Raw genomic sequence first — 13,428 nt, forward strand, 5'->3', positions numbered from 1 at the left:
CGAGCGGCCCCAAACGAGTCCCCCGGGAGGGGCGGGCCGAGGTGCAGTGCCTGGAACAAAGGCCCATAGAGGGGTCCCGAAGAGCAAGATTCCCCCGGGGCGGGGGCGGACCCCCTCCCCACTCAGCTCCTCCCTCTCCTCCCCTTCTTCCACCCGGAGGCCCGGCCCGCATGAAGCCTGAGCTGGGCCAAGTTCGCCAACGGTTCCCAAGTTGTCGGCACGCAGGGGTGGGAGCTGGGTGGGGTGAGGAAGAAGAGGAGGAGGAGGAGGGCTCCCCAAGCGCCTTGGACGCGGTTCAGGAATCCGCCGCCGCCGCTAGCCGCTCGCCCGCTCGGGCTCGAGCGGGGAGGGCGCCAGGCAGCACCGATCACTCGCTCTCTAGCTGGGCAGGACGGCGCCCGCCTGGCGCCTGTTCTCGCCCGCCGTGCGAACCAGCCGGGCCGGGCCGCGCCTCCCTCTCTCCCTCCCGCCCTCCCCGGGGAGCGTGCAGAGCCGGGGCCCCGAGGGAGCTTGTTCCGCTGAGACAAGGGCAAAGTTGCGAGCGGATGCTGCCGGCGCCGGACCCCAGCCGCGGAGAGTCGGATCCGCCCCCGCCGGAGGAGGCTTGGCGGCTGGGGTAAGTGGGGAACTGGAGTCCCGGAACCGCCTCCAGGGCCCCGGGGAGGCCGCCCAGCCGTGCGCCCCCTACCTTCCCGGTCCGGGCGCGCGCGCGCCAAACTTTGGAGGAAGGGGCAAAACGCAGGGTGGGAGAGGGAGATACTGGCGCGGGAAAAACTCCACGCAGGCATCCACAATCTTCAGACCCACTATAGCCAGATTCACGACTGCCAGGTACACACAGCTCATCCTCACTCTACCCACAGACACCACTCACACGCTCTGAGCAGGCGCCACACCGACCAGGGACACGCCGAAGACTGAGGTGTCCAATTCCGGGAGCCAGTGTGTCCTCCTGCCCTTAAATAAATCCACGGTCTTTGTCTGCTATCCTTGCAGCCCCCCCCCCACTTAGAAGCTCCCCAAAAGCGATGGACATGGACCCTGAGGCCGAGAAGTAGGGCAAGGACAGCAGACACTGCTGTCGGTTTTCGGGGTTCATCAGGTGCGAGTTCGGAGTGGAAACTTGATGTCTGGGTGATGTGTCTGGGTGCTCGCAGCCCTTCCGGGGGCGAGGCCGGGAGAAAGCAGAGAGTGATTCATGAACTCAGACCTGGCGTGCTGGGGTCTGTGAGCAGAGTGGAAAAGGCTGGCAGGCCGGTGCTGAGCTGGACAGCCAGCTGGGTGGTGGCAGTGACAGGGCCTGCGAGGGAAACTAGAACCTTCCCCCCAGCGGATGTGCTTCCTCAGAGGACTTTTCTCCAGAGGACCGACTGAGGAGATTCCAGTCCTAGGTGAGGATATGTAAACACGTGGGGGTGTTTAAGATTCCGTGGTCACAGAGAAACCGGGGTGGTCCTGAAGCCTTGTTTATTTTCATTGCACCTGAAGTTGTGTTTGTTGCGGGATGTCCTGGAGGCACTAAGGTCCCAGGATGTTTCAAGGACTGTCTTGGACCTGCACAGTACCTGGTACATAGTGGGTACTCAATAAGTAGTTTGACAAATAATGACACCGGTAATTAAAATCTGTTAAGGACTCGCTGTGAGCCAAGCCTGGTGGCCTCAGCTAGGTTGGAATTGGTCTTCCCGCAGAGGAGGGAGTTCTGAGAGGTTCCAGGGAACCCTGCTTGATCTGTGAGGGGAAGTGGCCCACGCTGCTTGGTCCATTGTACCCTCTGAGCTGGCATCGGGGACTTGAGTTTCGTCACTGGTACCTGCCCCCCTAAGAGGGGCAGGAGGAAAGTCTTCATTTCTGCAATCGACTAAGCGGGGGTGGGGGTGGGGGTGGGGGGGGGTGGTAGTGTGTTTCTTCCAGGCTTCTGATGGCCAGATTGGAGCTGTCTAGTGAAGGGTCTAGGCTGTGTCCTCCTGCAGGGGCTTGGCTCCGTGGTGGCAGCAGGTGGAGGGGCAGTCTCAGGCCCTGTACGGAGTGAGCATGAAGTGGATGCCTCTGCGCAGCTGGCAGAACTTCCCAGGGGAGCGGCAACGTCTCATGTTCCTGGAACTGTGATTGCACGCAGTCTTGGGAATGGTCCCGTACTGGCACGGGACTGAGAGTGTGCAGACGTGTGGGGCCATGTGATTGCAAAGATGTGTGTCTTTCCCCACCCCTCTCTCTCTGTGACCAGGATGCATGTAACTCAAGCTTCTAAAGAGTCTTAATGCTGAAATTAGCAAACTATGTGAGCAGCACCCAGGACTGTGGCCCCAATTGAGAGAGGAAGTAATCTGGGCTTGGCCACCCCCAATTTCAGGTGGGGCGCTGAGCCAAGTCCTTCCTGATGTCACCTTTCCACCTTAATTATGTCTCCTGTGAATCAAGCTCTCTACATACATGTTCTCATTAAATGAGGGCTGACATACCTATGAGGTTAGCATTTTATCACTATTTTATAGATTATGAAGCTGATGCTCAGGAAAGTTAAGCACTGTAACTTTCAAGGTCTCATACCTGGGGAGAGACAAAGCCGAGATTTGAACCAAGGCAGCCTGACTGGACCGCTCTCTCCACCGTGCCAGGCTGTTGCTAAGTCCCTACTGGTTTTCCATGGCAATGAGGAAGCAGCACTTACTGACACGGCCCCGGGGCCTCTGCCTGCAGTCCTCTCTTTTCCACACACTGCCCAGCCTGGGTTATACCATGGCTGTGGGAATCAAAGGCTGGGTGGTCCCGGGCTGCTGGAGCTTTCCTGTGGATCTGAAGTCAGGAAAAATGGGGACTTGGGAGTGATCTCAGGAGGATGTTGCAGTAATTCAGTGAGAGGTGATTCATGGCTTATCGTAGAAGTGGGGACAAAGCTGCCACAAGTCACAGGTCTGGGATTGGGAGAAATTGCCAGGTAAACATCCTCAAATGGATTACTGTATTCCTTTCCCTTTCTGGCCCTCGCCAGGACAGAAATCTATGACACAAGAGAAATCAGCGCTCACCTTAGGTAGTAAATACAAAGTCACTTAGGTAGTAAATACAAAGGGACATGTCATGACTGTCTTTCTCACCCTTGCACCAAGCGCCCTGGAAAGCTGGACTTCTGTGCATTGTCTGAGCCTCAGGAGAGCCGGTCAGTGGGGAGAGGGAGGTGATAACTACATGGCTCACCTGGTCCTCAATTTATACTTTCTCACACAGATCCTGCCGAGGGACACAGTTACTGTCTCCTCTTAACAGATGAGGAAATAAGACTCAGAGAGGTGCAGTGGTGCCCAAGATCCCAAAGCCAGGGAACTGCAAGCCGTGCCGCCTCAGGGACACCCCTGCCGGCACTGGGAAAGCTTGTTCTCAGTCTGCTTGGTATTTCATACCTCTGAGAGGCCGAGAGGGATTACCTTTGCTGGTACAGGGTCCACACTGCTCTGCCCACCCCACTTCTGCCCCAAAGCCTCTGATACAGTTTCCATAGTATGGGGAAAGCTGGCAAACTTAAACGAAGAGCTCTCCTAGCACCCAGGAAGCCGACCTGGGTCACTTCCAGCACAGAGTGGACGTGCTGTCCAGGATGGAAGTTGGAACACTGGGTGTGGGGAGAAGCTCCCCCACCCAAGGGACAAGGACTATTCATCTTTGTACCCCGTCTCCGTCCTATATCTGACACATGGAAGTACTTGGGAACATTGACAGATAATCGGTGAAGTCCAGGGACAGGCTCTGAGTCCCTCCTCTGAGAAGCTGTGAAGCAGGGGAACCAGGGGAAGCCTAGTCATGAGGAAACATTCAGAGGGTCACACAGGAGGAAAGGAAAACAGCTCTCCTTTTCATTCCTTAAACAGAAGTACTTGTCCTTTTTTCTTCTCTGATGCTAAACAAATTATAAAATACTGCTCATCCTGCCCTGAGTGTGTGAATGCCACAGCTGGGCATGGGGTGATTCCTGTTGATTGGACAGTTCGGTCTGTGCTTGAAGATGGACCCACATCTCCATTGCTTCCAATATGGCTGGTTGCTCCTACACCCCTCTACCCCATCCCCCCCTGGTGTGGGGGGCAGGTGGCCCCAGGAGCCCCTGACTACCAGTAACTTCATGTCTCCACCCGCCATCCCTCCCACTCTACCCTCCCCCTCCCTGCCCGTCCCCACAAAGATGGCTATGTGCTGAGAAACTGTGGGTTTTTCTGGGCCCTGGGAAATTTATCACTGGGGTTCTGGAGGACTCTCTGAAAAGGATTTGGAAGAAAAGTGTGGAAAATAAATAAGCCTGTCCCCAGCTCAGCCTCCTGAATGCTGCAAGTAAACACCATCTCAGAAGCCAGCCTGGGCTCTGTTTTGGCCTCCCCTGCCCTGGTTACACCTGGCTCACTGGCTGCAGGCTCCAGCTCCCTCCTTCCTGCCCCTCCTAGTCCAGCCCCTCCTCCTTCACTTTGGGAGCTTCAAAAGTCAGAAAGCACACCCACCATTGGCCTGTCCCAGTGTGGCAGGACAGGGGCACGCTGGCGCTGTGGCTGGGCAGGAGGAGCTGCAGCTCAGCCCTGCTTCGTCTAAGTAAGTCCCAGCCTCTCGGCTCTGCAAGGCAGCGGGGGGTCTCTAGGTTGGTGAGTTTGACTTCGGTGATGGAGAACGGTGGGGGCTTGTTCGAATTTTGTGACATCTGAGGAAGCTTTGCATCTTAAATGTCTGTTTAAAGGAAATGGACCAGTGCTAATTTTCCTTGTTGTGTCCTTCCAAGATGAGGCTCACATGTGAAGAAACCCTTAATACCTTAATACCATACCTGGGTATGGTAGGGCTTCTGGACTAACTAGAATGTCAAGGTTTTTTGCTTTTGACCCAAGTCATGTCAGCTTAGGGTGCTGGGAGTGTGAGTTTTCACAAATGGTTTCAAGAATCTCGAGCACTATTTTAAGTTACTATGTCTGTGCGATAGGAAACGAATTTATGATAATAATTTAAATTAATCCAGTTGTAGAACCCAGCACCCAGTGAGAAGGGGAGAAGCAGGGCTCTGGGATAGGGACAGTTCTCTGGTGAGGTGACAGCTGAGGGCCCCCTCAGGTCCTGGGAGTGCTGAGGGGCCTTCCTATTGTGTGTGGCTAAGCCAAGCTTGGCCAGCAACTGAGAGCACTGCCTGAGGCTCTGGGTACGGCCGGGTGGGGGTCCCTCCGGGTGGGGGTCCCTCCGGGTGGGAGTCCCTCCGGGTGGGGGTCCCTCCGGGTGGGGGTCCCTCTGGGTGGGAGTCCCTCCAGGTGGGAGTCCCTCCGGGTGGGAGTCCCTCCAGGTGGAGGTCCCTTTGTCCTGCTGCTGCCGAGCTACTAAGCAAGGACTTGGGGATGAGCCCCTAGCTGGCAGCCTTGGGGGAAGAGAGGCTGCACACCCACAGACTCACAGGCCGTCAGTGTCAGGAGCTGAAATACGCACACCCGTACATCAAGTATACCACACATACACAAATACTTCTGTAAACAGGCACATTACACACTGAAACAACTCGTGGAGGCATAAGTGCACACAGACACACACAAAGAATAACACAGGAACACACTTATTCCAAAACTCAAATTATATAATGATTAGTCAGCATGCCCGCAGTACTGCTTTAGTAGCTGTGTGACCTCAGGCAAGTTACTTAACCTCTCTGGGCCTTAGCTTCCTAATTGGTAGGAGGAGGAATGGTAATAGGTCATAGGCGATACAGCTATAAGTGAATTAATATTGGTGAGGAGTTTAGCAATGTGCCTATGTATAGTGAGAGTTAGGATTCCCATGAAAGTTGCTTCCTAAGAAGGCTCCAAGCCTAGCCCGCCAAAAGCCCCCTCTACAGGTTGCTCTGCGTCCCATCAGCTGTGTGCAGGGCCAGCCTGTTTGCACAGGGCATGCTCATGCCTGTGCCTACGAGCCCTCGCGGCTACCTGAGAGCTGGCCCGGGCCTCTCCCGCTTCCCTTTCTCCCCCCCTTTTCAGCCGCCTCACCATCTGCAGGGGTTTGGAAAGTGCTAAAGTGTTTGAGCCAAAGCAGAGCTATCTGAGGAAATATTTTGAAAACAAACTGCCCCCCGCCCCCGCCCCCAGGCTGGGACTGCACTGATTTTCAGCAAAGAATTTCACAACTCTGGCCATGTGGGCAGATGCTACTGTGGGGGAGGGGAAGGGGAGGGACTCCTGGCTGTCCCCTGGAGAAGGGCCTATTGCTGCAGGGTTGAGGACAGACATGCCCAAAGAGGCCCCAGGTTAGAATTTAGAATCTGTGAGTCAGTCATGACAGGAAGTCACTACTGACCACAAAGGTCAGGCACCCTGTCTTATTTTTATTCTGAGAGATTCTATTTTTCTCTTATTTCCTCATCGTTTTACATCTGGTGCAGGTGCCAGGGATAGGGCACAGGAAATAGTGATCAGCGAGCGTGCTCAGCACCACGCCTAGCACAGTGGGGCCTGCGCCCCTTCCGTTCTCCCAGGAAACCCCTGAGTAGGACTGCTGTTATCGCCAGTTTGTGGACCATCACACAGAACCGGACAGGCCACGCGGAGTAAGTTGACAGCTTCCCACCAGCGAGTGAGGGCAAAGCCGGTCTGAGCCCAGCAGCCTGGCTCCAGTCGGAGCTCCTAACCTGCCACTGTGCCACCTGTGTGTGTCTGTCCTGCTGTGGCTGCAGCCTGAGAGGCCGACTGGCACACAGAAACTTTTCTATATTTTACTTCCTAGCTGTGGCCAGGGCGTGCCACTGGGCAGGCTGGGACTCTCTGGGGAGGCTGGCTTCAGGGGCAGCCACAGCCGCTGTGGGCACCACCAGTGATATTTGTGCCTCCCCTTCCCCGAGCTGACCTGGGCGGGGCGTTTCTGATGGTACAGCAGTCTCTTTTGCAAGGCCAGCTATCTGCTGACTGCTGCTCCCCCTTGGCAATGACCTGGTCTCAGGAAGTGGCATAGAGGGCAGCAGGAGGGATTTCAATTAATAAGGAGGAACTGGCAGGTTGGGGCCATTCCAGCAGGACTCCACCTTGGAGTTAGCACCAACCTGCTCGGGGCACCTAAGGGCTTCCTTGGGCCCTGATATCTTCCAGGGAACGTTAGCCCTGGCCTCTTCGTTTACCAGCCTTCACCTTGCACTCAGTATTCCAAATTTCAAACTGTCTTCATTTCCCAGCCGCATGCGTCCTGCTCTCTCTAGCTGTCCCAGCAGCTGCGAAACATGCTCCCCTCCCGTCTTTCCCTGTGGCAGCTCCCGTGCATCCTCAGGCCTCAGGTTGGATGTCTCCTTCTAGAGGCCCACGTAGGCCAGCAGCCCCCCCCCCAAGGCTGCCTGCACATCCCCTCCTCAAACCTGACCCTCCTGTGTTACCGCTGCTGGTTTCGTGGTCTGAGCTCTGCGAGGCGGGACAGTGTCTGCCTTGTTCACCCTTGTGTTCCCAGTGTTTAGCACAGCCCCGGGCATGCAGTGAGTGTGCATACCCAACTGTGGAACCATGAGTGCTGGATGTGATGTGGGGCCCAGGACCGAGGAGGCGTGGGTCTGCCCTCCAGGAGCTGCTGGCTCGGCAGATGGGACAGTACCCGTTCTCCCAGGATAGGATGCTCCTTCCGGGAGCGACCAGTGTCTGGGCACAGGTGGTGGCAGTCATGATGGGTAGAAGTGGGCAGCTGGTGTGTACCAGAGGCCCTGTGTGGGACAGGTAAGGAATGGGAGAGTGGGACCCTGAACAGAGAGCTTCTCACAGTCATTACCCTGCAGGCGCTGGGCTGAGAGCCTGAGGGTGGGCCTGAAACCCTCCAAGAGGCTCCTGTGAATTAGGTGGGCTGGTCAGTGCTTGTGCTATGTATGGTCCTCACTACTCAACCCCTCATACTCCACAGGGGCCTCTTTCTCCTGTCCCCTTAGTGCAGGGGTCGGGAACCTTTTTGGCTGAGAGAGCCATGAACGCCACATATTTTAAAATGTAATTCCATGAGAGCCATACAATAACCCGTGTACCTTACGCATTATCCAATAAAAATTTGGTGTTGTCCCAGAGGACAGCTGTGACTGGCTCCAGCCACCCGCAACCATGAACAGGAGCGGTAGGAAATGAATGGATTGTAATACATGAGAATGTTTTATATTTTTAACATTATTTTTTTTATTTTTATTTATTTATTTATTTATTTATTTTTATTAAAGATTTGTCTGTGAGCCAGATGCAGCCATCAAAAGAGCCACATCTGGCTCGCGAGCCATAGGTTCCTGACCCCTGCCTTGGTGGATATCTGTTCAGCCTCTCTAGAGTTCAGCCCTGATCTCCAGGCAATAGGGGCCTCCCAGGGCTGAGTCCCAGCCTGAGCAGAGAATAAGCCCAGCCGGCAGGCTGCCTCCCTGGGGTCTGCCAGCTGCAGCCTTTGGGCTGTCCTAGCAGAAGTAGTGGGGCCAGAGTGCTGCATTCTCCTCTACACCACCCAGGGAGCACACGTTGGGGTGCTCTGGCTGGAACATCACCTGTCCAGGTACTATGTACCTGCTTCACCTGACACTGTGCAAGGTGGGTTGGGAGAGCAGAAGGCACCTCCAGACTAGAAGAGGAGAGGAGGCAGGCACAAATAACCACTTTCAAATCCAACTGTGATGAGCCCACAAAGGTGGACATAAAGGAGGACTTGGGGAAGGCTGCACGGGGAGCTGGGCGTTCCGATGTAAGAAGGGAACCTGGGCAGAAGCACTGCAATGGGAAGGTTCAGGTCAAAGGCAGGCTTGGCGAGGAATCCAGTTGGCTGAACTGTAATTTGTAGGATGCACAAAGAAGAGAGAGAGAGGGAGAGAGAGAGAAATGAGGCAGGATGGAGTTGTAGTTACATATGCAGGTTCTAGAGCCAGGATTGCATGGAAACACCACTCCTCACTTACTGGCTATGTGACCATGAGCAAGTTGCTTAACTTCTCTGTGCATTAGTCTTCTCTTGTGTAAAATGGAGATACTAACAGCATACACCACACGGAAGTGATAGAATAAAATGTGTGCCTGGCACTCGGTGAGCATCAGGAGCATCAGGAATAGATATCATCCCTTTTTGTTTTGTTTTTTAATGCAGCTAGAGAAGTAAATTGAGGTCAGATCATAGAGGCCCTTGAATGTCATATTTCCATTTGCTAAGCACCTGCTAGGTACCAAGTACATTACAGACGTTCTCACTAAGATCCACACAACCTAGCAAAGTTTTTAGCAATGTCTCCATTTTACAGATGCGGAAACTGAGGCTCAGAGAGGCAGAGTAACCGCCCAGGTCGTCACTCAGCCAGGAGGGGTCAGAGTCAGTAACAAAACCAGATCTGGTCTTCTGTCAGTGTGAAGGTTGGACTTGACAGTAAAGGGATGTGATCAAGGCTGGAGTTGTAGCCAGGAGCTGAGCATGGATGCTGCAGCTGTGGGTGCCTGGGGGAAGGGAGGACAGGAGGTAACAGGAGAGATGTTGGGCAAGCCTGCAGGGCAAGGAGACAGGAAGCCCTGAGGCCACAGCACACAGCTCACCATTTAGAGCCAGGGAAAAGCCACTGAGTCATTTTGGGAAAACATGACATCACTGAGTCTCACTGTCTGCTGCCCACGTGCCAGTCTGCCCTCTTTGGTTCTCATGGTGATTTCGTGCTCAAAGTCCTATAAGGGGACCCTCACACCCCAGGTGGCAGGACCAGGCCAGCTCCCCATCTCCTGTCCTGGGTTCCACTCCCCAACCCAGGACAAAGTGCTGTCTCCCACTTTCTCCCCTCTTCCCTCCCTCCCTGGGGTCCCCACTCATAAACCCAGCTGAGGCAGGAGCTTTCTGGAAGTCACAGTAGGCATGAAGAGCTCCCAAAAGGTCCTCAATGCCAGGCTTCTGGTTGGAATTCTGGGTGGGGAGACTCTGGTTGAGCTTTTATTTATTTATTTTTTTGAGAGAGTCAGAGAGAGGGACAGATAGATAGGAATGGAGAGAGATGAGAGGCATCAGTTCTTGCGGCACCTTAGTTGTTCATTGATTGCTTTTTCATATGTGCCTTGACGGGGGGAGGGGGGTGTTATAGCACAGTGAGTGACTCCTTGCTCAAGCCAGCGACGTTGGGCGCAAGCCGGTGACCGTGGGGTCACGTCTATGATCCCACGCTCAAGCCAGCGACCCCTCTCTCAAGCCGGTGAGCCCGCACTCAAGCTGGCGACCTCGGGGTTTCGAGCCTGGGTCCTCCAGGTCCCAGACCCAACGCTCTGCCCACTACGCCACCTCCTCAGGCTGGTTGAGCTTTTAGAGTTGCTTTTCCTTTGCTTGCTGTTCTCTTGGAATTACTTTTAAAAGGAAAGCCTGGTTGAACTGTGTGCCCAGCACTACTCCAGGTCCCAGAGTCCTCTGCCTTGTTGGAACTTACTGTTGAGTTTCTGAGAGCTTCCTCAAGCTGAATGATTTATTTGGATCTGATTGCCTGAGATAACCCCATTTTTCAGATGCCAACTATGAGTCCCAGAGAGGTTAGGTGACTTGACCAAGATCATTCAGCCAGAATTCAGACCCTCTGCTGGCTAACTCCAGATGTGCCTGTGCTCTTAGCCACTGCACCACGTAGCTGCAGGAGGTGGAGCATACTGAATCCATGCCTGCCGAATGGTGCCGCGCAGACAGGAAGTGCCAGGGAGTTTTCATTTCAGAATGTGGGTCACTAACCAGAGCTTCTTGGAGATCGTGGGTCCGTTTAGGAGGTGGCAGAAGGTGCTCAGCCCTTTGGCCATGCAGACCCTGCTGACATGGCCTTTTAGGGTGAGACTCTGCCCTCTGGAGGGAGCACAGAGGTTCAGGGGGCGCCTGTCCTATTTTTGGTGGAAAAGAAGTATGAGTCAAGTGAGAGGCTGAGCGCCAGCTCCCGGAGCCCAGTCCGTTGGCACAGGATGTCAGGCTGCCACAGCTGCTACTACAGCTCCCCGCCCTCCCCCGCCACCTGCCCTGCCGCAGCCCAGAGGAGGGGCCCCGACCAGCCCTGCACTGCCTTGAGAGAGAAGCATGGTTAGTCCCATTTTCCAGGTAAGGACGCTGAGGCTTAGAGAGGTTTTCTGGCTCTCTTGAACATCGTGGGCCGGAAAGGGGAGGAACCGAGACACAAGTCTTTCTGCAGAGAGAGAGACAGGAGGAGGGAGGAGTTCTCCTGCCCTCTGACCGGGAGCAGGGCAGGCTGGCTCTGTGCTCAGGCCTGCCTTTCTGATTCATTCTGCAGTTACCCAGTCGCTGTGGTGCAGGGCAAATGACCCTCTGGGGTGAAAGGGAAGCTCTGATTTCATTTGGCCATGAGTCACCATTTTTCCAGAAGCACTTTCAAAGCTCTGGGGGCCCTCCTCAGGCTTCAGGTCGGGGGTTAGAGGGCAGGTTTCTTCTCCAACGCCCTGCTGAGGACCAACCCCACCCCGGTCCTGGCAGTGCCTGTCCCTGGAAGGGCCTCCATCAGAGGCCTGGCCTCAGTGGCCACCCTGCCTATGACAGGTCACCTTGCTCTCAATGGACAGGTGCCAGGCAGGCTCCCAGAGCTCTGAGGTTCTGCAGCCTTTAGGGGTCCCTCACCCCTTTAATGCCCTCATCCCACGTGGTTAGCACAATTTCAGTTACCTTCCCCAGGGACATCTGGGAGTCCTCCCAGATCCCACCTTCTGTGAGGTGGCTTCTCCTGACATGTCCATGGGCCCCCACATTCACCCCTCCCTCTACAGGGGAGGGGACACAAACCAGTTACTCCCTCCTCCTCAGCTGCAGGCCCAGCCACTACAGTGACAGTTTCTAGACAGCTGCCACTCCCCTTGCAGGAAAGGAGACTCAGACTATAGGGTTGTTTTGCTTCTCACTGCTCCCAGTTTCCTGTCTGGCCTTGCCTCTGCTTATGCGCAAAGGCCTGTCAGAACGACTTGTCCAAGATGAGTCTCACCTCAAAAGAAATTTGCCTCTACTTCTACAGGTGGAAAACTGGTACTTACTTTTATTTTATTTTTTTAGTTTAAGTTTTATAAAATAACATATGCCAATGGCACAAAACTGGAAAGGTACAAAAAGACATATAGTAAAATCTCTTTCCCATCCCTGGCCCAGACTCCCAGGTGTCTCTGCAAAGGCAACCAGCATTATCAGTTTCTTGTGTGCAAGCTGCTTTTAAATTGTCCAGTTTTTTGTTGTGGTTGTTGTTTTTTAATTTTTTTAATTTATTTATTCATTTTAGAGGAGAGAAAGAGAGAGAGAGAGAGAGAGAGAGAAGGGGGGAGGAGCAGGAAGCATCAACTCCCATATGTGCCTTGACTGGGGAAGCCCAGGGTTTTGAACCGGCGACCTCAGCGTTCCAGATCGAAGCTTGATCCATTGCGCCACCACAGGTCAGGCAAATTGTCCAGTTTTAAAACAATTAAAATCATGCTTACTGGGCTTCCTGTTCTACCACGAGTCAAACTGAGGTACATCCTGGAAAACAGCTAGAGTCCAGCTCTGCCCAGGACTGCTAGTATGACCAAGGCCTGGGTCACTGCTAAGCAGTTGCTGCTTCCCAGACTGTGCCCTCATCCCAGCCCCCCAACCTCAGCAGACACAGAAGACAGGAGGCCCTCCCAGCCCTCATCCCCTGTGATCTCAGCAGGCCCATCAGCTTCCTGGGGTGGCATTCTCCAGGCTCCTGGTTCACTCTGTTCCTGGCTGCTCCTCCTTCACTTTCCCCTCTCATCTGGCTGAGCCTGGCCTGCAGCTCGAGCTGTGGGGTGGACGCCTGGCCCTGGTGATCTGACCAGCTCAGGCTGCCTCTGGGACAGACGGCAGGTTCCCGGTTCCCTCCCTGCAGGGACTCTCACGGGCAGGGTCCACTCTTCACCCCATCCCTGAGTGTGACCTGAGGCTTCCTCTGCTCCCCTCTCCCTTTTCCTCTCCTCCCTTTTCTTCCCTTCCATCCTTTCTTTTCCCCTCCCCTCACCACCTTGCCTAGCATCCTTATTCCTCCCTCCCTTCCTCTCTCCCTCCCTCTCTCCCTCCTTCCTTCCTTCTTTTCTTCCTTCCTCGGTTATTTGTGCTGTGCAACAAACCTTAACTAACAAAAAGGGGAACATGATAAGAATGGCTTGAAATAGACAAATAAATAGTGCCAGGAGAAACCTTCAAGTTCCTGCCTCGCACCTCTAGCTGGGTGACCTTGGGCAAGTGGCTTAGCTTCTGGAAACCTCCCTTTGTCACCTGGATAGCAGCAGGGAGGGTGGTGGCAAGGATCCAGGCAGTGCACAGGGCTGGTGTGAGCACTGGGAGGTGCAAAAGGTCTTTCTGAGGAGAAGGTGACAAAGATGCGGAGGCATTGTTCCCCTGGGGTTTGATTATGGGGTGGGGGCTGAGCACCTGTGGGGTTTGCCCCCCTCCGGTAGAATTTGGCCAGGCACAGATGGGGGAAGGGGAGCCCCT

The 13,428-nt window shown here is 54.6% G+C and overlaps 1 protein-coding gene across 8 annotated transcripts in view; it reads left to right on the forward strand.

The window, feature by feature from the left end:
• The first annotated feature begins 349 nt into the window (after positions 1–349).
• The window catches only part of CHST3 (carbohydrate sulfotransferase 3), a 39,854-nt gene continuing 26,775 nt past the window's right edge, over positions 350–13,428 (forward strand). For 2 of the 8 annotated variants that reach the window (XM_066242715.1, XM_066242713.1), the window contains exon 1: positions 6,250–6,556. Coding sequence is in view for 1 of the 8 variants with exons in the window: in XM_066242720.1 (XP_066098817.1) it covers positions 546–616 (71 nt within the window). In the remaining 7 variants the exon portion in view is untranslated. Of the gene's footprint in view, positions 617–1,210; positions 1,392–4,513; positions 4,576–6,249; positions 6,557–10,740; positions 11,041–13,428 lie in introns of those variants that run through there. The other 6 variants (XM_066242720.1, XM_066242712.1, XM_066242716.1 and 3 more) reach the window with 6 other exon arrangements.

The sequence above is a fragment of the Saccopteryx bilineata genome, chromosome 9, assembly GCF_036850765.1.
Source record: "Saccopteryx bilineata isolate mSacBil1 chromosome 9, mSacBil1_pri_phased_curated, whole genome shotgun sequence".
Classification (NCBI taxonomy): domain Eukaryota; kingdom Metazoa; phylum Chordata; class Mammalia; order Chiroptera; family Emballonuridae; genus Saccopteryx; species Saccopteryx bilineata.